The sequence below is a fragment of the Phoenix dactylifera genome, chromosome 2 (assembly GCF_009389715.1).
Source record: "Phoenix dactylifera cultivar Barhee BC4 chromosome 2, palm_55x_up_171113_PBpolish2nd_filt_p, whole genome shotgun sequence".
Taxonomy (NCBI): Eukaryota; Viridiplantae; Streptophyta; class Magnoliopsida; order Arecales; family Arecaceae; genus Phoenix; species Phoenix dactylifera.
The window spans coordinates 9,561,583-9,584,941 of NC_052393.1; the positions used below are offsets into that span (position 1 = coordinate 9,561,583).

Below are 23,359 nucleotides of genomic sequence, written 5' to 3' on the forward strand. Positions count from 1 at the left end.
ATATTGGTATAACATATTGATGATATATTGATATGCAAATATATAATATATCTATCCATATCATCTTGATCTTGGAATGATCACTGCATATCAAATGCTTAATTACTAAGTGGATGATGAACTAGAAAACGCCTTCATAGTTACACCCCTCCTCATCTTGTAAGAAAATCCAAGTTTAAATTTTCGATCATGCATCTCTTAATATTTAGACTTGATATAATTTACCTTGGGTGAATCCTCTCTCTCTCCACAAAAAAAAAAGAAGGAATAATATGCACATAAAAAGGTGCTTGGTTGCCAAACAACAATTGCATATCCTGTTCTCTATAATACTTATATTCTTAAGCTATTTTATAATTAAAAACTAACATATAATCTTTCATAGCATTTGCACAATTATTAATACAATGAAAACTCCATCTGCGATCGACTTACTATTGGGAGTCACAGATTAAGATACCCGAGATTTGAAAACTGGCTCTTCTAAATGGCAAGCCCTTGCAAGTGAGGTACCGACCAACTATGCTAACATTTGTCGCACCCAATAATACTATGAGATGATAGATTGTTGTAACTTAAACATTAGTACAATCTCTACTAAAATACAGTAGTATCCCAAAAAATTAAGGCTAAGCCAATGGTAAACTAGCCTATTCAGATGAATAATCCTACAAAAATCAGGATCAACATTTCAAAACTATTGCTTAAATGCGGTCTGCGGCACAGAAACATGATCCTTTACATTAAAAGAAAAGGCTAACTCTAATATTTCAAAATTGCTCATCCTAATCTAATTTATTTAGGATTTTTTCTTTCTAAAAAATCAGAGAAACATCTGTAAATGGGAAGCAAACTTGCGTGGCAACAAGAGACCAAATTACTACTTGGCTCTTCCCCTCTTTATCAGAAAAATAAAAAATAAAAATAACAAGAGAGGGACCTACCACAGAATCTCTTTTTGGACGCTGAGGCCACCGAGAAACTTAATGAGGTAAAGGCAGGTTGGAGGTCGTATCCAGCAGAAAATGGTTGCATGATGTGACTCCAGACTAGAATGAGGATCCGGCAAGTGAGATTTGTCTGTTCATTTTTTATGAGGGCTGAGGCGGTTTATCACTACTCCCATTTCAATACAAATGCATGCACAAAATAAACCATGAGAGAAGAACTAAACATATAACTTGAATTTATTTTTCTATCTAATACTCTACAATTTTCTTTTTTTGAAAATCTCTTTTTATTAAAAATAACAAAAAATCTCATCTAAAATAACACTAAACACAATCCTCCCATACCCATTTAAGTCTTAGCATATCCACTGGTAGAAGATTCAATTATAAACATAATGGCTGGTTTGTGATCAATCTTGAAAGAACCCCTACTATTATATTTCCTAATAATGCAATACTTGGGGCTGGACCAACGCTGATACCATTTATAACTACATGATATGTAATCCCCAAAAGAAAACCCTAAAATATTATTAACGAGAATTCTTGACTTTGCTTAAATACTCAAGACTATCTTAATGCATAGCCAAATGTGGGACTAGACACACTCGCATTGGTCCTAGCACTATCTCCTTCCCAAATTGCTCTACGAGGTTTCCTACCTCTCTCAAATCAATTAGGAGTTAAGCCAAAAATTAGGAAAACTGATCTTTCTCTTGAAAAAATTACTACTTGATAAATATGTAGATAACTAACATGCATCTTGCGTACAAGTACAAATGGAGCAAAAATGTTTGCAATCTTGGCTCTGTACCAGAAAGTCTTCCATCCAAATCAATTGTAGATGCTACCACGTCATGCGTGTAGTACTCTCAAGACATTCCCAGTGTACACTATGCCCATGAAACAGCAAGGACAGCTGCGATCTTTCATTTAATTTATAGTTATATCATTCATATATTTTAAAATATACACTGTCTCTTCTCGTCCTTGGAACTAATAATTCTCTATATAAGCGTATTTTTTTTATGTTAAGGACATAATTAAGCATCTTGGTTTGTGCTGCAGTACTACTATAGTATTTTTATAGATATTATTAGATAAATCCGAACCATCCATGAACAAAGGGTATACGAGGAAATAAACGGCAGCAGTCGGCTGCTATTGGCCCCTGAGAGCCCCACCATTGACTGGCTAAAGAAGCGCTTCCTCGTTGAGACCCTTCGGAGAACGACCTTGTCCTCTGCATCTTCTTCTTGATGCTCTTGAGGACCGAGCCTGGTCGATGCTGCGGCCGGCTGTATCGGAGAGCTGGAGGCATGTGCGAGGAGGTGGCGATGGCGAGAAGCATGACAAAGAAATGAAACAGCTGCGGCTGCTGGTTTTGTTGGATGGAAAGAAACGAAACATCGAAAGGAAGAAGGGCCAAACAGGGCTAGTACTTGGAGTTTATTACAATAAACTCGGCTTTTAAAATTGGTACTTCTGGTTATTAATCTTCAGTCTTCCATGCACGTACTTCTACGGTTTGCAAGAAGCACCATAGCAGTTCCCTTGGCATATTTATTTAACATAGAAATGGATATAACATGTGTACTTTCCTCCTCTCTTTTTTTTTTATTTAATGTCTCAAGAGCAAGAACTAGATTATATAGGGTATGTCAGATAACCATAGTAACAGTTGGAGTTTTGGTTTTATGGTAGATTAGGTGGGGTTTCCCATCAAAGGATGATCACTTGACGAAAGACCTAGATTTGGATGGATGACAAATCACAAAGATATTTTAGAAATTACTGTGCAAGTTATGCGTCCTTCATCAAGAAGTTGCCTCTCAAACACGCTCTCCATCCGAATGCTTATTTTTGCTTTCACACTCAAAGCCCAAGGGATGTACAATCAGCACGAACCAGGTCCATGAGGGCTCTTGGAAAGTTTCCATGGCATGCTCAAAAAACTCTATATCGGCGCTAACCAGTGAAACAAACTCATGTCAGTTGCCTAACCTCTAGGGAAGGGGTGAATATATGGCTGGTATTTCTTAAGCGCTTCACCACACATTAGCTGCTTCGAAAAGATCATATTTGGAAAACGTTGTAAGAAGGAAACAAAGCAAAATGAGCCATGCCCGACAAAGCGAGATCACAAGGAAAAACTGGTGAGCCATTATCAACATCCATATGTACCTATAATTAAGCAAGTCATGGATGAGTCAAATAATTAAGCAGTATTTACTCTGCAGGAGCCAACTCAACCCTGAACAAGAAATATTTATCTAAAAAACTTGGTCCCATGCTGATTGATCCAAACCCATAGTTCTCGTTAGGACCGGTCCATCAACTGATGAACACCAAATTGAGCTTGTTGTCCTTGCTTCTGATCACTTTAAATAGCCAATGATAAATACAACAAGCAGATTTATTGTTTTTCGAGGAAAAAAAAAAACTCCAGCATACATTTCTCAAGAAAGGTTACGGTGGAAGTCAAGATTTGAGAAATATGCTATGAGAGTGGATGCGCACATATCTCGATCCCATTAAAGAAGCAAGTTGAACAGAATATATATTATAAACTTCGTTAGATAGTTTGACTTACACATGCATATAACTAAAGGTAGGCTTGGTACTTTGAATTAAATTAAAACATATCTATCTTCCACATGTTTATCTTTTATGAATTTTTTATTGAAACTTGTTTGCATGTGTTAATACTGTTTTGCAAGCATTTCTCAGAGAAAAAAAGTTAGAAGTCTGGTTAAAAGGGTTGGTCTGGTCTTTCTACGACAATATGGTGACCTTATTGCTTGAATTACCACGAAATAGTTAATGCCTTTTCAGACTCTAAAAGGGATAACCATTGCATTGATGATCAATATTGCTCAATAATGGCACCCCTATCCATTCAACTAGTGGACTTTCAACTTGGAAAATGACAGTTATTGTAATTTTTTCTAGATTGTTCGTTCATGAAATTGCCCCTATCCAGATGAAGTGAGCATTCCAGGTTGTGCTACCGAGCTGATAAACATGTAAAGTCCAAGATGAAGTGCAAGTAGATGCCATGGTCATCTAACATCTATCAGTACATGTTGGAATGATAATATTGTAACTAAAAAGTACCTAACTTCTAGGTATGAATATGGCCTTCGTATATTTGGATGGTACATTTTGCCATTTTGTTAAAAGCAGGTCGTCAAATAAGTTATAAAGGTTATTACCTGGTTGAGGACAAAATAGTACGATCAGAATCAACATGACCATCAATCTATGTGGAGAACCTGAAGTACTTTTACCCAAAAGTTACACGAAGAAGACTGATAACATCCCATGCACAAGATATCCTTCATTTCCACCAAAATTTGGAACCCAATATAATACTGCACAGCATGATAGTTAACTACCATTGCAGTAATGAGAATGAAATAGACATACCTATTCACAAAATCATAAAGTTACAGGCAAAATTACCTTCAAGACAAGGTAAATAGACTCTAAACAGTAACTGGATTGCCATCTCCACTATTTTATTCTTTCCAACAATAAGGAGCGCGATCAACGACCAAATAGTCCCCTCGTATGTCCTTTGCAACTCGAATATCTTCATCTAGATATACAGATTCAAACCTACATACAGGAGATTAAACATATTTTGATAATACTGATAAACAGAAAACAGCCATACATGAGTATCATGAATCTGAAGTGAAAACAGTAAATATTCATGGCAGCCCTAACAGTGGGAAATGCTACAAAATCACGAAATGGGGTGGGTTCATCAATTCAAGGCATTCCACCTAGACAAGACAATAGGGTGGATGAGGAATTTTGGTCTTAGCCTCTTGGGATTTTTCACTGTCCAAAAATTAGTGGTAGTAGCGAGATTTTTTTGCAATCCACTTTGTCGAACAGGAGATGAAACATGATAATTATGTCAGGTGAACTGAGTTAACAGATCTTGAACCCGTGTGAAGTATAATCTATCGGTAAAAATGTTACTGCAGAAAATAATGGTCATCCAAGTGAGTTCAAGCTAGTGTTTGTTTCGTTTATAATATCAGTTCTTCTCAGTCCTGAATCTCGTTATTTACATTATGAAGTTCAGTTTTCTCACTGCCAGAGCAAGTTGACAAGTTATCTTTCCCTTTGCTCCGGTCCATTATCTGGATATCTAATAGATACCACTCTTGAATATTTGCTCCATTCAGAGGTTTCCAGTCATCTTCTGGTCTATCTTTTAGATGGTTAAAATGAGGATTATCAAAAGAATGAAACTGGGAGGATGTTGAAAGAAGATCCTTGGTAAGGATTACAACTGAATAGAGAAAGGCATCATGGGGTTTTTAAGCTTTTATATCTTTTCCTTTCATGAAATAATAAGACCATAGAAGGAAGATGGTTATTGTATAAAACCTATGACCAGCTTAAAGAATGATGGTATTGCAAAAATCCATTCATGGGTAAATTGAAACTATTCCCAGCAAAGACAGGTTGTGATTGACTTCTCTTAAGGTAACTATTTGCATGTAGACAAATTGCGTGCATTTAAACAGATTATTTAACAAGTATCCCCGCCCTATTTTGGTTCAAAAGCTTTGTATACTTGTGCCTGGTTCCACATAAACCCAGAGTAGCACCTTTAATCTCTATGCTTGATGTTTAGGATTCTAAAATTGCAGTTTCTACGCAAGAAGTTAGGAGAAGACATTACAGGAAAAAGGGGCAATGCCAACGTATACATGCCGACGCTAGATAGAAGCATCAATAATTTTAGCTCTAGCGCCAAAATTTGCCGACGTTTCTAAGTTGCGTCGGTAGAAAACGATGCTAAATTGGGTCGGCGTCAAAAGCAAACCGTAAGACGACGCTTTTAAGCATCGTCAGAGGCCCAAAAAAAAAGGAAAAACGAAGACGATGCTTTTAAAAGCGTCGTCGGAGGCTAACAAAGGGAGTGGGGAGACGACACTTAAAAGCATCGTCGAAATCCCCATGACGCTCAACTAGTCCCATTATATATAAAAAAACCCCATCCCCAGCGATGGAAACCTAGCAGCTCAGAGAGAGAGAGAGAGAGAGAGAGAGAGAGGAGGAGGAGGATGGAAACGCTAGCCCCGGATCCTACTGTCTCCGAGGCTGCGGAGGCGATCCACACCCCGTAGGCCGATCCCGCCGGCGAGGAGCACGACCAGTTCATCCATCCAGTCGGGCGTGCGCCCGACAATGGGGGAGGTACCGGTGAAGCTAGCCGCGTAGATAAAGAAGTCGGCAAGGAGGCGTCGGTGAAGCTGTTCGCACACATCAAGGCCGAGGAGGCGGAGGTGGTTCCTCGGCCAGCGACAGTGAGGCCGAGGACCAGGCGGCGGGAGGCGAAGGCAGAGGAGGAGGAGGATGCGGAAGGGGAGGTGGATGCCCACGCCGACGACTCCATCAACCGGTTCCAACGGCAGCTCGAGCTTCAGCAGCTCGACTCCAGATGGGGTTGGGGATCTTTTTCGCTTCTTTTTGTTAGTAAAAATAGGGAAGAAAAGAAACATCCTCAGATTGCTTCGGGGATCTTTTTGTTGGTAATTTGTACATGGAACCCCAGATGGGGTTGGGGATGGGATTAGGGGATCTTTTACAGTTTATTGTAATTTGTAAAAGAAACATCATTGAATTGTTGCTATTCTATCTCAAGCCCAAGTTGAAGGGCCAACCTCTACCTCGTGGACTTGTAATTGAGGCTGAGGTTTATCAACACCATCCTCAGGAACTTCTAGGTATGTGAGATGCAAGATTTAAGTTTTTAAGAATCCTACTTTTATTTCTTTACATGTCTTTTTATAATAAATTTAGCCTTACTCCCAGATTTTAGGTATTTTTGGAAAGAATTTTTCTTTATATATTTTTTAAGGAAAAAAATTCTTTTGTTTTATGATTTCCATGTAATTTAATTTGCGAAAGCTCTCTTTTTTCATGAAATTATACATGCTTGATCCAGCGGAAGCTCTTCTCAATGGACATCTCTCTCTCTCTCTCTCTCTCTCTCTCTCTCTCTCTCTCTCTCTCACGCACCTGTGGACGCCCCAATCCTAAATTGGTCAGGATAATGGTGTTTCTAGAATAAGCAGGATCATGATGGCATAAAGGTAGCGTTAAACATGATTCGTGTAGGAATGGGTTGGCTAATATTATCTAAGCGAGGCGAGCAATCTCGGAATAATGCTTAGAATTATTCCCAGTTGGTATAGGAGTTGGATAATAGTAGCTATATAAACATGAAGAGAGACTAGATTTTCTCTCGTATACTGAACAACTTTGGAAGAAGAAAAAAGAAAGTTCGGAGAAGGAAAGGCGGTGGAAGGAAAGGTTTGGAGGTTTCCACCAACGGATGTGGAATTGTTGCTATTCTATATCAAGCCCAAGTTGAAGGGCCAACCTCTACCTCGTGGACTTGTAATTGGCCCTTCTACCTCGTGGACTTGTAATTGAGGCTGAGGTTTATCAACACCATCCTCAGGAACTTTTGGGTATGTGAGATGCAAGATTTAAATTTTTAAGAATTCTGTTTTTATTTCTTTACATGCCTTTTTTATAATAAATTTAGCCTTACTCCTAGATTTCAGGTATTTTAGGAAAGAATTTTTCCTTATATATTTTTAAGGAAAAAAAATTCTTTTGTTTTATGATTTCCGTGTAATTTAATTTGCACAAGCTCTCTTTTTTCCTCCCACCTAGCCGACGCTTTTGCGATTCTTTTGAAAGCATCGGCGCCAAAATTACCGACACTTATAAACACCGGTATAGGCTCTAAAAAGCGCCGAAAAAGACTATTTCTTTTGTAGTGAGATTAGATCCAGAATTTCTACCAAAAGAATTTGTTTCAACAATCTTCTTCCATGATGTTGGATAGAAGTTGTTGCTGGAAATTGGACCCGAGGGCGGTCGTCGGTCGAGGAGGGGGAGCGGCAGGTGGGCACAGGGGAGTGGCGGTCCGTCGGCGGGCGGCGTCCTCCGTCGGGTGCCTGCAGAGAAGCCGGTGGCCGGGTTTTCCGGCGCCGGCCCTCCGATGCTTAAGTTAGAGGGGGGGCAATCTGTGTTTAAAGGAGAAAGAGAAGAACAGTATCTTTTGAGTTTTCTGTCTCCAACCCCCCTTTGAGGAGCAAGAGTTTCCTTTTATAAGGAAGGTCGGTTTACCTGTGATGTGATGGGGCGAGACCGTTGTACGGCTCGGCATGTTGCTTGGACTGGCACACGATCGGGTGAATCATTGCATTGATGTCGGAGATGAGGCCGTCGTACGACCCGAGCTGGCACGCGATCAGGTGAATCATTGCATTGATGTCGGAGGTAAGGCCGAGATCAGAGACTTCTCATGGTTGACTGGACTCTGCTGAGCTGATTTGCCGTGGAGAGCTGTAGGTCCGTAGATAATAGGAGCCATGCGCATTAATTGTTGAGTAAGCCGAAGGTGCGCATTAATTGTTGAGTAAGCCGGAGATTCGCATTAATTGTGGAGTAGGCCGGAGGTCCGCATTAATTGTTGAGTGAACCGGGGGTTTGCATTAATTGTTGAGTGAACCGGGGGTTTGCAGAGGTCATGCGCAATAAATGCTGGGGCAGTGGCAGGATATGGCCCTCGGCCGGGCCTCGGAGGGGTACGGCCGTAGTAGGTGGTCGACAAGGACAGACCTCTGGGGTCAGGAATTCTCCAGGTCGGAGGTTCTGAGGTCGGACGTTCCGAGGACGGACGCCGACTTCGGTTGTCCAAGGTCGGCGGCTATGCGGCTTCTTAGGGGCGGGGTTACTATATTGCTGGGGGAAAACCGTATTCCCCCAACACTACCCCCCGACTTCCGAGTTCGAGCAGCTTGCGAGCTCGGACGCGGGAAGTAGAAATTGTCATTGTGGTTATTGAGGTCGAAGGGGATCACTTCCGCACCCTTACGCGTCTTGGAGCTTTTATAACGGAGTCTGCGCCCTTTGGCACTTCGAGGTTGCTTTAGACGGCGAACTTATAACGGGGTCTGCGTCCTTACGCATCCCGAAGCAGCTACAACGGGGATTGCGCCCTTTGGATCTCCGAGATCGCGTCGTACGGCGTACTCATGATGAGGGTCCCTGGGCCCGATGGGGCGGCCCTCGATCTCGTGGTCGAGGCCCCCCTTATAAATAGGTATGCCGTTTCGCGCTTCAAAATGAACACGCGGCATGATCCGAGGTCGGATGTTTCTGATCTCGTATTGCGAGGATAGGGATCTGGGGAGGCTGAGGTTATACCAGCGTTCCACGTGTCCCTGAGGCTTATTAAATGAAGGGAGCGGGGGTGACGTCCGCTCGTCTTTCAAGGTGGTCCGGTTTCGCGGACCCATGATGAGGCCGTGAGATCCGATGGGACGGCGCTTCGATTTTGTACCCGATTTATTGATCTGGAGTGAATGCGGTGCTTCGGCTTCCGAGGCCGACACGTGGCGCCATCCAGACGGAGGGTGGGAACCGAACCCGCCGATCTGGGCCGTTAGGGGGGTCTATATAAACCCCACGAATCTGCCCTAAGAGTTCCATTTGGTTGCCTTTCATTTTGCCGTTTCCTCCTTCATCCTACCTTTCGACCAAATCTTGCCGGCGGTGCCCGGAGCGATTTCCGGCGACTTTTCCGTAGGTTTCCACCTGTGTTAGCTAGGGTTCCTCTTCCTCCTCCTCCTTACTCCCTTTATCTTTAGTTTATTTCATTTCTCTGTAAAATGGGTCTCGGTCCAGAGGAAGTAGGGTCGAGTTTGTCGGGGGAGGAGTTGGAGTTAATCCGCTCCCGGTTCTTCTTCCAGCCCGGGTTTCGTCTCGAAACTGCGGGACCGGAGGATAGGGCGACGCGGCCGCCCCCAGGTCGGATCGCGATCCACCGCGAGACGCTCTGGGCCGGCCTGCGGTTCCCTGTTCACGAGTTCGTGAACAATTTGCTGGTAGAGTATCAACTCGTCCCAGCACAGCTTGCTCCGAACTCGTGGAGGACCATAATCGGGTTCTTGTCCTTGTGTCTTGCGCACGGGATCCCGACCTCGGTGAGTGTTTTCCGCCGGTGTTTTTTATTAAAGGAAAACCCGGCGGATGCGGGGTGGCTATACTTCGCCTTTCGGGGCGGTATGTCACTCTTTCAGGGCGCCCCTTCCTCTATTCACGAGTGGAAGGGAAAATTTTTCTTTCTTGCGTCCGAGGTGCCGTGGGGGTTCAACCCGAGGTGGGGGCACCCTCGGTTGAAGGCTCTCAATAGGCTCTTCGAGCCCTCGGGGAGGGAGTTGAGGGTCTTGGACTCCCTACGGGCCCTCGGGAAGGGATTCAACCTGACCGAGCTCCTACGGGAGGACGCCTTGGCGAGCGTGGGCTTGAGTTCGGCGCGCCCCGAGGGTAAGAGTAGTCGCATCGTTTTGTTTTTATCTGTTTTCTCTTCTCACTAACATTGGTCTGACACTTGAGAAAATTTTTGGTTTCAGACATCCCCCACATGCCGACCAGCAACACGTCTCTCTTCTCTCGATTGAAGAGGCGGGAGGCCAAGGCCGGGGGGGCTATTCCCCAACCTCGGAAGAAGTCGAGGTCGGCCGGTGCTTCCACATCGGCCGGGACGGGAGGCCCGGAGGCGGGGGCCTCCATAATTGATCAGGGGCGGACACGGGCCGCCGGCGACGCGGGCCCAGCGGCCCCTCCTTGCCCCGCCCCCGTCGCCCAGCGGGAGGGGCCGACCGTAATCCGCTTACGGCGCTCGGGGCCTGAGCCGACCAGAGGCCCCGAAGTCAGCGGCCCCGAAATCCCTAGCTCGGACGAACCGAGCTCTTCGAGGGTTTTTAGGGAGGAGTCGGCCGAGCCAGGATCCCCACTCCTCGAGGGGAGCTCGGCCATCCACGACGCCAATGTCGCACGCGCCGTATTTCGGCGTGCGATGCTTCCAGCGGACCGGGCCGAGTTCCGGAACTTGCCGCTGGAAGAGGTTGTCGACGGTACTTACCGCAATACCGCTCGGGTAAGCTACTTTCCCAATTTTCCTTAGACTACTGGCGAATATGTTATGTTTTTCAACTCGTAATCGCTTTACCCTTTTTCTCTTGCAGCATATCCACGAAGTCGACACCCTGGTATTCATCGCCCAAGGGTGTCAAGAAGAGACTCGGCAAGTCAGCCGGCAATTGGAGCTGGCTAAGAAGAAGATTGCCGAGTTGGGGGCGACGCTGGCCGAGGCCGAGGCGCGGAGGGAGGCCACTGAGGCCGGGCGCCTAGCAATGGTCGAGGTGCTTGAGGAAGAGAGGGCTGCCCACTCCTTGGCGAAGTCGGCCTTGCGTGCCTCGGAGGCGCGCCTAGGGGAGGTCCAGTCTGAGGTCGCGGGCCTCAGGTACGAGGGCGGGGTCCTGCGCCTCAAGATCGAGCAACTGGAGGCTCGAGAGAGGAGGGCATTCGAGCGGGCCGAACATGCCGTAGACTCCTTCAAAGAATCGGAGGAGTTTCGCGACATGTTAGAGGAGGAAACCGTCGACGGGTTCCTCCGGGGCTTCGACAACTTCCGAAAGCAGATGGCCCGGATCTGCCCCCAGTTCGATCTTTCGACGATTCGTCCGAGGATGAGGCTGGGTTACAGCTCCGATTCGGACGACGTTCCCGCCGCCCCTGGCATCCGAGGCGGAGTCGGCTGAGTTGGACGCAGCCGAGCCTGCGACGGCGGTGGCCGAGTTGGAGGGCGTTCCCGAGGCACCCGCCGAGGCCCCTGCCGCAGACCCCGAGCCCGTGCCCGCCGAAGACCCTCCAGTCATCGCCATAGATGACCCCGAGGGTGACGCCGACGCGACCGCCGCCCCTTAGGACTTAGATTTATTTCTTCTTTCCATTGTAATCGAGGTCGGCCTTCAAGTTTTTGAATGGTCGACCTCCAATTTTGTACTTAGCCTTTTGGCATTTCATCAATGAAAAATTCCTTTTGTCATTTCATGTTTATCTCTCTTTGTCTTTCTTTGTTGTAAACGAGGCCGGGATTTTAACTTATTGTTTTACCGAGCTACTTGATAAAGGCATGTTCTTTTTTGATTATGTTCCGCTTTCCTGAGTTCAGATTACACTAGCCAGAGGGAGCTCTGAGCTTAGATTTTTAGGAAACTTTCCTAAGTCCTGCAGCTCGGACTTAAAGATTACAGAGGTCGCCATGTTTGGCTTTTGGATTCTTGAGGCACCGAGCTCGGGCCTCAGGCCTCCGAGCGGGGCCGTGCTAGACTTGCATAGGCCGCTATCTGGGGGTCTCGCCGAGCTTTTCGTGCTCGGCTTTTGGACCATAGGTCTATAGAAGGGTTAGTGCTGTCCCCCGAAGAGGAGCCGATAATCAAATCGACGCCAGGGCGTTCATAGTTATCGCCCTCGGACCCAGCCGAGGTTTCGGCGAGCGGAGTCGAAACTTGTAGAGGATACCTCGGTTTTCTTGAGCTCGATCAGTACGCCCGCGGTCGAGGTTATCTTCATAGGTCGATATTGGAGTCTGTGTATGGGGGCCGAATTGGGCCCTTGTTTACGAAGACTTACATAAGTTGTCGTGGAGGTTCAGTAGGCGGAGCATGCATAAGGTCAGTGGGAGATTAGTCTTAAACCGACTTGTAGGAGCAATCCGACCTTGGCCAAAATAAGGTCTCGACTTTAATCGAGATTTTGCTGGCAACACGCAGATAAATATAACAAGGCGAGCATCAAGTGGGATGTACCTTTTGCGCTTCCAAAGTTGCGCTCCTCGTAGCGGAGTAGGTTGCCTTATTTCCTCGCCAACTTTTCGGAATCATTCTTTGACTTTCGGAGAACTCGGGCTTCTCATGGGCCCGATGGCGCCCGCCGAGGTTGAAGGGGTTTGGGAATGCTCCATTAATCTGCGACTCTTCCCGAGGTCGAGGGAGTTTGGGACTCTACGGTCGGCCCTCGGGCATCCCGACCTTAGTCGAGGAATCTTGCGTCAGGTCGATGGGTCTGGGAACGCTCTATCGACCTGCGATACATCCCGAGGTCGAGGGAGTTTGGGACTCTACGGTCGAACCTCGGGGCATCCCAACCTTAGTCGAGGAATCGTACATCCCGACCTTGTCGGAGAAATCTTGCGTCAAGTCGATACTTTTAATCGTCCTGCGATACTTCCCGAGGTCGAGGGAGTTTAGGACTCTACGGTCGAGCCTCGAGGCGTCCCGATCTTAATCGAGGAATCTGAGGATCACTAACGACCCGACATTAGAAGAAATAATCATAATTATTGGAATGGACGAATCATTTGTAAAAAGGAGACTGAGTCCATGTTCTTGATTGTCTTGAACCCCTAGGGGTTTCATTGGTAGTACATTCGTAGATTCTCGGAGTTTCCAGCTTCGCGGAATTGGAGTCCCTTCGAGGGATTTCAACTTGTATGCTCCGGGTCGTTGTACTCGGGCGATTTGATACGGCCCTTCCCAATTTGGGGCGAGCGTTCCCTGCTCAGTTGGCTGTGAAGTCTCGGCTCTCCTGAGGGACGAGGTCCCCTACTTTGAAGAGCTTGGGCTTGGCTCTGGAGTTGTAGTATTGGGCCCGTTTTCTGTTGGTATCTTGCCATACGGACCTGGGCGACCTCTCGTGTCTCTTCAACGAGATCCAGATTACTCCTGAGTCGGGAAGAGTTGGTGTCGGGGTCGTAGTGCTCCACCCTTGAAGAAGGGAGGCCGATTTCCAGCGGGATGACACCTCTGTGCCATATGCTAGGTTGAAGGGGGCCTCTCCTGTGGGCAATCGGAACGTGGTCCGGTATGCCCAGAGGACGTTGTACAAGTCCTCGACCTACTGTCCTTTGGATCGATCAAGTCTGGCCTTGAGTCCCTGCAAAATGGTACGATTAGTTACCTCAGTTTTCCCCGTTTGTCTGGGGATGGGCGACCGAGGTGAAGCGGTGGTCGATGCCGAGCTCGGAGCAAAATTCTCTGAAGTGGACGTTGTCGAACTGCCGACCATTGTCAGATATAAGGATTCGGGGAAGTCCGAATCTGCAGATTATGGACTTCCACACGAAGTCCCGCATCTTTTGCTCGGTGATCCGGGCTACAGGTTCAGCTTCAACCCATTTGGTGAAGTAGTCGATGGAGACGACCAGAAATTTTCTTTGCCCGGTGGCCAGAGGAAAGGGCCCCAGAATGTCGATCCCCCATTGGGCAAACGGCCAGGGGGCGATGATTGAAGTTAGCAGGGCCGAAGGTCGGCGTTGGATGTTGGCGTTCCGTTGGCACCGGTCGCACTTCTGAACGAAGTCCGTCGCATCCTTCTGGAGCGTGGGCCAGTAATATCCTTGCCGCGGGATCTTATAGGCTAAGCCCGACCTCCCAGGTGATTTCCGCATATTCCTTCATGGACTTCTCGGAGGGCATAGTCCGCCTCAGAGGGGCGGAGACATCTGAGAATAGGAGAAGTGAATGATCGACGATAGAGCTTGTTTTCATATAGGACATACCGGGAAGCTTGGCGCTTGATCCGGCGAGCCTCTGTCTCATCATGAGGGAGGGTTCCGTCCTGGAGATAGCGGACGAACCCGTCGATCCAGCTCGGCTTGAAGTCGATGCACATGGTGGGTTCGGGTTCCTCCGTGCTGGGTGTCCGAAGATACTCGAGCGTTGTCTCCTTGGAAAGCTCGCTCATGCGGGAGGTCGCCAGTTTGGACAACTGGTCTGCCCTGAGATTCTCCGCTCTGGAAATGTGCTGGATGCTGAAAGAGCCTAAGGCGACGTGAGTTCCCGCACTTTTTGGAGATATTTCTGCATTGATGGCTCTTTTGCTTCAAAGTCTCCCTGGATTGGCTCACTATCAGCTGGGAATCGCTGAAGGCCTTCAGTCTTCCACTTTCAGTTCCTTCGCCAATTTGAGCCCAGCAATGAGCGCTCATACTCTGCCTCGTTGTTTGAGGCCGGAAACTCGAGGCGTAAGGCTTGCTCGGCCACCACTCCATCCGGGCTGGTGAGGATGAGTCCAGCTCCGCTACCCCCCGAAGTTGAGGACCCGTCCGAATATAGGACCCATGGTAGCCTCGGGGTTCCCTCCATAGATGCAGACGGTAGCTCGGGGTCGTCTGGCAAGGTGCATTCCACGAGGAAGTCGGCGAGTATTTGAGCTTTAATGGCCGGCCTGGGCCGATATTCGAGGTCGAACTCCCGAGCTCGACCGCCCACTTGGCGATCCTCCCCGCACGATCTGACCTTTGCAATATTTGCTTCATAGGCTGGTCGGTCAGTATGACTATTGTATGTGCTTGAAAATAAGGCCGGAGTCTCCGAGCTGAGATGATAAGAGCAAAAATTGTCTTCTCAAGTTTAGAATATCGGGTCTCAGCATCCCTGAGGACCCGGCTGATGTAGTAGACCGGCTTTTGGAGCTTGTCCTCTTCCGGACCAGGACCGAGCTTACTGCGACCGGGAGACGGCCAGGTATAAGTAAAGAACTTCGTCCCGCTGAGGCTTGGTGAGTAGCGGGGGAGAGGCCAGAAGGCTCCTGAGCTCTTCAAAGGCCTGCTGGCATTCTTCTGACCACAGGAAGTCCTTTGGCCGCTTAAGGATCTTGAAGAATGGGAGGCAGCGCTCAGCCGATCGGGAGACAAATCTCCCCAAGGCGGCAACCCGTCCGGTAAGCCGCTGCACCTCTTTGACTGTCTTCGGAGGCGTCATCTCTTGCAGCGCTCGGATTTTCTCGGGTTGGCTTCAATTCCGCGCTGGGTCACTATGAAACCCAGGAATTTGCCTGAGGTAACTCCGAACGCGCACTTTGCTGGGTTGAGCTTCATTCGGTATCTCCTGAGCTTGGAGAACGTCTCGTTGAGGTCAGCTACATGGTGCTCCGCCGCTCGGCTCTTCACCAACATGTCATCCACATAAACTTCCATATTTCGGCCGATCTGGTCCTCAAAAATTTGGCTGACCAGCCTCTGATATGTGGCTCCAGCGTTCTTCAGACCGAAAGGCATCACCTTGTAGCAATAGGTGCCCTTGTCGGTGATGAAGGCCGTCTTCTCCTCGTCTTCTGGCGCCATTCGGATTTGATTATATCCTGAGAAGGCGTCCATGAAGGTCAGCAATTGATGTCCTGAGGTGGAATCGACGAGCTGGTCGATGCTTGGAAGGGGAAACTGTCTTTCGGGCAGGCCTTGTTCAGGTCGGTGTAGTCCACGCACATGCGCCATTTCCCATTGGCCTTCTTCACGAGGACTATGTTGGCGAGCCAGTCTGGGTAGGAGACCTCCCGGATGAAGCCAGCTTCAAGGAGTTTATCCACTTCCTCGGCTGCAGCTCGTTGTCGTTCCGGGGCAGAGCCCCTTTTTTTCTGCTTACAGGTCTGCTGGTCGGCTTCACCTGGAGTCGATGGACCATGACCTCAGGGTCAATTCCTGGTACGTCGGCGGGCGACCAGGCGAAGACATCAGCATTGTCCCGCAGGAAGCTGATGAGGTGATCCCTCTCGCGGACGCCAAGGCCGGAGCCGACCTGCACAGTTAGCTCGGAAAAATTTTCTGTAGAGGAACTTGAACGAGAAGCTCACCGGGCTCTACTTGCTTCTTCCAGAGGGTCCCTTGCGTCCAGGGTTTCTATGGGTAGCGAGGGGCCCGTTGCCTGAGTCGGCGCCTCGGTTGGTTGCTTCACTCTTGCCGCCATGTAGCACTGCTTGGCAACCAGCTGATCCCCGCGGACCTCGCCTACTCCTTGGCCGGTGGGGAATCGCATGAGTAGATGGCGGGTTGAGACCACGGCTCGGAGGGCATTTAGCCCTGGCCGCCCAAGGATGGCGTTGTAGGCTGGGTAGACGGACCACAAGAAAGTCCGTCCTCACAGTGCTTTCCTGGGAGCGAGGCCGACCGTAACAAGGAAGCTGACCTCCCTCGACTGGGACCGAGTCTCCGGTGAACCCGACAGTGGGGTATTAATTTTCCGGAGATGTCCTTCTGGTAACCCCATTTTTTGGTAGGCATGGTAGTACAAAACGTTGGCTGAACTTCCATTGTCAACTAGGACACGTTTTACATCAAACTTATTTACAATCATGGAGATGACCACAGCGTCATCGTGGGGGTCTCAACCCCTTCCAAGTCCTCGTCCGAGAACGAAATGACTTCAGCAGTACGCGGGCGCTTCGGGGAGACTCCTTGGGCTGATCCTCCTGCCGAGGCTCCTCCGATTACATTGATGGTGCCGGCGATAGGCCTGTTGTCGTCCGGATTTTCGGGCGGTGTGGCGTTTTCCGCTGGCCTCCTTTCCTCACGTCGGTTCCTTACGAACCGATTGAGTACTCCGCGGCGGATAAGCGCCTCTATCTCGTCTCGGAGCTGAAAGCAATCCTCCGTGTCGTGCCCGCGGTCTCGGTGGAAGCGGCAGTACTTCCTGGGATTGCGGGAACTCCTGTATCCCGCATAGGAGGCGGAGGTCGGAAGAAATCCCGACCTTCGATTTCCATCAAAATCTCGGCCCGGGGAGCATTGACAGGTGTGTAATTCTCGTACCTCCCTGGGTACGTCCGAGGCCGTGGTGGGGACCTTGGTCGAGGTGGGGTCCTCCGTTGAGGTTGTCCCCGCTGCCGAGGCGGGCTCCTCAGTCGGGGGAGGTTCTTCTCTCGACGGGGGGATCGGGCTTCTTTGTCGGGCCCGCGGCTCCTCGCGGCGTTTCTTCTGCTTCCTTGAGGCGGGCTCAATCGCGCCCCGCCTGGAGGCGATTGCCTCCTCGGCCTTTGCATACTTTCGAGCTCGGGGCCAGCATCTCGGTGAAGTCGGCCGGGAAGCTCTTCTCGATAGAGAAAGGAATCGATAAGAGCGAACCCCAGTCTTTAGAGCCGACATGGCTATTGACTGGTCCAGCTCCGCGAACTTCCCACGTGGCGCAGTAAAACGGTCTAGATACTCCTTGAGGGATTCCCCCTCCTTCTGCTTGATATCCAGGAGGGAGTCCGACGTCCGCCGTTGGCGTCGGCTGGCAGCAAAATTGGTAGCAAACTGCCTGCCGAGGTTGCTCGAAGGAAGATACCGTTGCTCGGCTTTAGCCCGGAAAAACCAAAGCCGAGCTGTCCCTCGAAGAGTCGCCGGGAAGGCCTACAAAGTACGGCCTCCGAGGATCCTTGTAGGGCCATGAGAGCTCGGTAGCTCTCCAAGTGGTCGAGGGGGTCGGTGATTCCGCTGTAGGGCTCCACTTGAGGCATCTTAAACCTCGCGGGGACCGGCTCATCCTCGATCTGGCGGGAGAAGGGGGACTTGGTGGTGAATTCAAAATCCCCATCTGTCTTGCCTTCTTGCTGTGGAGCGCTTCGATCTGGCGCTCCAAGTGTTCGACTTTTCCTGTCGAGCTCTCCAACCCGTGGAATCGTCACCGTGGTTTGCTCCGGCTCACGGTGGTCTGGGGCTGATCGGCTTCAGAGAGTTGGGGTCTTCTGTTGAGACCTTCCCCCGGCAGCTCTCTCTAGGGGGAGGCCCGCCCTTCGTTGTTGGCCCTGGAGGAGCCATGAAGATTCTGGCCTGGGAGAATCGGGCCGTTGGGAGGAAACTCCGGCAAGACCTGGGCCTGCGAGGGAAGCGTTGGTAAGGCCTCCTCGCGCCGCAGGCCTTGAACGGCAGCGGCCAGGGCCTGAACTTGCTGCACCAGAGCATTGAATTGCTCCGCTGGACCCGGGGAACCGGGTCAGCCGGAGTAGGCGAATTCTGGATGGAGTGTCCAGGACTCTGTGGGGGACGCCGGGGAGATATTGGAGGCTCCCTTACTTCTCAACTTCATGATCGCGACTCGGGCCCTTCCTCTAGCGCCAACTGTTGCTGGAAATTGGACCCGGGGGCGGTCGTCGGTCGAGGAGGGGAACGGCAGGTGGGCACAGGGGAGTGGCGGTCCGTCGGGGCGGCGTCCTCCGTCGGGGTGCCTGCAGAGAAGCCGGTGGCCGGATTTTCCGGCGCCGGCCCTCCGATGCTTAAGTCAGAGGGGGGCAATCGTGTTTAAAAGAGAAAGAGAAGAACAGTATCTTTTGAGTTTTCTGTTTTCAACCCCCCTTTGAGGAGCAAGAGTTCCCTTTTATAAGGGGGGTCGGTTTACCTGTGATGTGATGGGGCGAGACCGTTGTACGGCTCGGCATGTTGCTTGGACTGGCACACGATCGGGTGAATCATTGCATTGATGTCGGAGATGAGGCCGTCGTACGACCCGAGCTGGCACGCGATCGGGTGAATCATTGCATTGATGTCGGAGGTAAGGCCGAGATCAGAGACTTCTCATGGTTGACTGGACTCTGCTGAGCTGATTTGCCGTGGAGAGCTGTAGGTCCGTAGATAATAGGAGCCATGCGCATTAATTGTTGAGTAAGCCGAAGGTGCACATTAATTGTTGAGTAAGCCGGAGATTCGCATTAATTGTGGAGTAGGCCGGAGGTCCGCATTAATTGTTGAGTGAACCGGGGGTTTGCATTAATTGTTGAGTGAACCGGGGGTTTGCAGAGGTCATGCGCAATAAATGCTGGGCAGTGGCAGGATATGGCCCTCAGCCGGGCCTCGGAGGGGTACGGCCGTAGTAGGTGGTCGACAAGGACAGACCTCTGGGGTCGGGAATTCTCCAGGTCGGAGGTTCTGAGGTCGGACGTTCTGAGGTCGGACGCCGACTTCGGTTGTCCAAGGTCGGCGGCTATGCGGCTTCTTAGAGGCGGGGTTACTATATTGCTGGGGAAAACCGTATTCCCCCAACAGAAGTTATTTTCAGAGTTAGCCCTCTGCAATGTTTTCTCTTATCAGGCCATATGTCACTACATTTTGTGCAACTTTAGAGTGGCATGAACGTGAAATGTGGATCTTTTCCATTTTCTGAAAATTACATCGAGGTATCTGGCAAACCCAAAAACATGCAAAAGCAACTTTTCCCTTCATATGTGTTTCATTTCATCAGCCTGACTGATGCAAGGATTACTTTCTCTTCCACCCTTTATCAAACATTTCATCAGCATGGTGAGGAATGTCCAGAGCCAAGTCAGGGAAATGCCAAGAATGTATAGGATACCAAAAGAGAGAAATTATCAAGCATCGCTCCTAAAATCTACATAGAAAAATAATCTTTGCCCCAATTTAGGTGCATGTATCCTTAAGATTACTCAAAAGCAGCATCTATTGACTCAAAATTCGACAGGAAAAATAAAAATTCAGAGAGAGAGAGAGAGAGAGAGAGAGAGAGAGAGAGAGAGAATCACTCACCATCCTTGTCCAAACGGCGGCAATGGAATCTCCCAGTCGCTCCCTCTCAGAACCGCACTCGTGAATCTGCCCCAAGAACGAGAAACCCGGCAAATCACAATCCAGAATTTATCCCGAAAAACCCACAATTCCTGAAGTAATAGCCCAATAACGGAGGAAACGCGACTTTTATACCTAAAATTTATTCTTGAGGCGGCTCGGCTTCGATGGAGGACCGAACGAAGAAAACCCCAGAGGGGGGAAACGTGATCACATTGTTCAAGAGGCTCTTCTCGACATCTATGACCTGGAGGACGTCGCCGGCCTGGGTGCCTAAAAGGAGGCGTTCTTGATGATGAAGAGCTGCTCCTTCTCGGTGGTCCACAGCATCCGCCAAGTGCCCGAGAGGGAGGAGCCCGTGGTGTCGGCATCCTTTCCATGGACGGCGAGCGCCTCGATGGCGGCGACGATCTCCGCTCGCTTCGAGGGGTATTTTGCGTCCGGAGGCCTCGGTCCTGGTCGGAGATGAGGGCGAGAAGGTCGGCCTTGGCCCGGAGAGACTCGCTGGAGCGCACGGATCGGGCGGCGGCTACGGTGGAGCGGCGGTGGCGGGGAGGGGAGGTCGGCTTGGACATGGAATGGGTCGCGGGGTGCGGAGGTTGGTGGAGGGGCGAGGAGGGGAGGGGAAGGGGAAGAGAATAAGAGGGATGAGGTCGCCATGGCGGGGGGTTGCCGTGGGATTTAGATGGCCACTGACTTAACGGTCCGACGCGGGCTTTGAGTGGTGGTCCTTGAAGGTACACCGATCGGACGGCGCTCCTGCCATGGATATGGTGGGGTCCTCCAGGATAGATATTTTGGAGCGCGTATTTGGTCCAGTCTCCATTAAGATCGTGAGATCACCAAATTTGAGCCTTTTTGATTTCGTGCAAGAATATCCTTAAAATCAAACCTCTTAACCCATCCAGCTCGTATCATCCAAGTTCCAACCTAAATCCTAATTCGTGGGTCTATCGATCTACAGTTAAAAAAAAAAAAAAAAAAGCCTAAAGGTATGGACTGGGAGCTATTGGGTTGAGATGAGTCATACTTAAAGGGGCAGTCCAATACACGAATCTAACAGAAAATTCAGGGCGTTTCTGTTGCATTATTCACACGGACCCTTAGATTGAATCTAGATCTTTGTTACAAATATCAATTAACTTTGCCAATAAGATAGATTAGTGATTTTTATCAAGGTGAGATGTAAGGAGATTCAAACCCACTATACTGTTAGCCAAGATGCACAAATATAATTGATAAATTAATAATTAAATATTCTTAATATTTAAAAATAGTAAATAAGAAGAATAAACTAATAAATAATTAACTTAACAATAGCATGATAAAATGAAGAAAGAGAGAGAAGATGGCCTAGGCATCGAAGCACGCTAACGCGTTGTCCCAGGAAAGTTTATACTTCCCATGCACGAGTCTGCTCGCACAGATCTCCTAAAGATACGACGACCCTTGTGCTGCTTCCTTCTTTTGAGCATTTCTCGAATATCGTCTAAGTTAGCATTATCCCCCCAAAGAATAGGATCATTGTCTTCTTTCAAAACATACAGAACCACGTCTTTTCTGTCAATGCACCTCCAGGAAAGAAAGAAGACCACGTTCACGTTTGCAGATAGCTCAAAAAAAACTCAAAAAATAATTGAAATTATTAAGAGAAGAAAAAATTACTTTATTTTTTTTCTTCCCAATGATTTCTAGAGCCCTTTATATAGGTTCAGGCGCGTCAAAAGAAACAGATTCTTCTCTCGCGGATTGATGATGTGTCTTCTTGTGCTCCTTTCATCCTGCAGCTATTGTATCTTGACCGTCTATGCTTTCTTTCTTTTTCAGAGGGCCTTTCCATGCTTGCTTTTGAATGTAGATGTATGACACTTGTCATGACCTGCTTTCTTTGGGGGTCTTTTCATGTTTGCTCCCTTACTTGTGCACGGATGCTTGTCACTTGGCCGTTGACTAAGTCAAATATTTGGTTTTCAAATTTTAAAATATTTGATTTAATTCAATATATACTAACTTAGACAACCAATGACTCCCCATTTTATGTTCATCACTTGACAATAGTGATCTTGCATGCAACGGGTTTGCTTTTTCAAGATACAATAGGAATATTCCACCAATAATCGCAGCATCTCTTATTTGCATCTTATGTGTCCAATTCTATTCTAATCTTTAATCTTGTAAAATGGCTGCTCAAGAGTACAAGCCCAACCTCTAGGGAATTCCATTTTTTGATAGATTTTTATTTCATTTTTTAAATATACTGAATATAACCTTATTCATGCTTTTTGTCTCTCACCGAGCTAGGCTCCATGCAGCTCCCATGAATGACAAAAATCTTGTAAGGCATCTCCTCAACCGAAGAGAGTTCATGGTGGACTCCATGCTGACTCTCATTTCTATTTTTACTATTCAAGATTTCTTTTTCTTTACCTAAGGAGTTCTTTTACGTCATATACACTAGCTTAAGAACTCCCATGCTATTTCATATGCATTGCATGCACCATGACTCTAGTCTCTATATAATTGTCATGTTTAAGTGTATGACTCCATCCTCTCGTGCACTTTCAGTTCTATAATTTTAATTTTAAGTGTGACGAAATATTGTCAATTTCTATACCATAATCTCAAGTGTCCAGCTCTAGTATCAAATAAAGAGAAATCTTTGCGTAGGTGGAACATATCCATTGTTTTAATATAACATTTAAATATCTTATCATCCCTATGTATGCGTCTTTCTGAGATTCCGCTTATTTAGAAAAATTCTTGACTTTATTTGAAATTTTGTCTTTCTTGTTGATCATGTTGCTCTATTACATCATAATGCTTATCTTTTGAATTTAAAGTTCATTCAAAATCTTGATAATAAATATCCCTTGGGATTTATAGTTTGATGATTAGTTATATCATACACATTGCTAAAAAAGGGGAAAGGCAAAGAAGGTAACTAGTTAGACAAATGGCTACAATCAAACACAATATGTGAAGTGTAAGGGCTACTTTTTAAGTGCATGTGTAAACAATTATATGCATTATATTATGAGACAATGTACCAGAGCCGAGGACGGCCCTTGTTCGATGGTGGAAGGGTGTGAGGCTCAATAATTCTACATCGGAAAGACTCGTTCCAGAGCCTGGGCATATGAGGTGGGTGTCTCCAAATCCTGCAGACGCGTTTTGGAAGGAA

At 48.0% G+C, this 23,359-nt stretch overlaps 1 protein-coding gene across 1 annotated transcript; it reads right to left on the reverse strand.

Moving 5' to 3' along the window:
• Positions 1-4,193: 4,193 nt before the first annotated feature.
• LOC103716565 (probable plastid-lipid-associated protein 11, chloroplastic) lies at positions 4,194-20,863 on the reverse strand. Its single transcript, XM_008804606.3, is given in 6 exon segments — positions 4,194-4,571; positions 20,140-20,205; positions 20,314-20,329; positions 20,332-20,460; positions 20,463-20,609; positions 20,612-20,863. Coding segments are annotated over 6 exon segments (600 nt in total). The 5' UTR covers positions 20,754-20,863; the 3' UTR covers positions 4,194-4,471.
• Between the last annotated feature and the right edge of the window lie 2,496 nt (positions 20,864-23,359).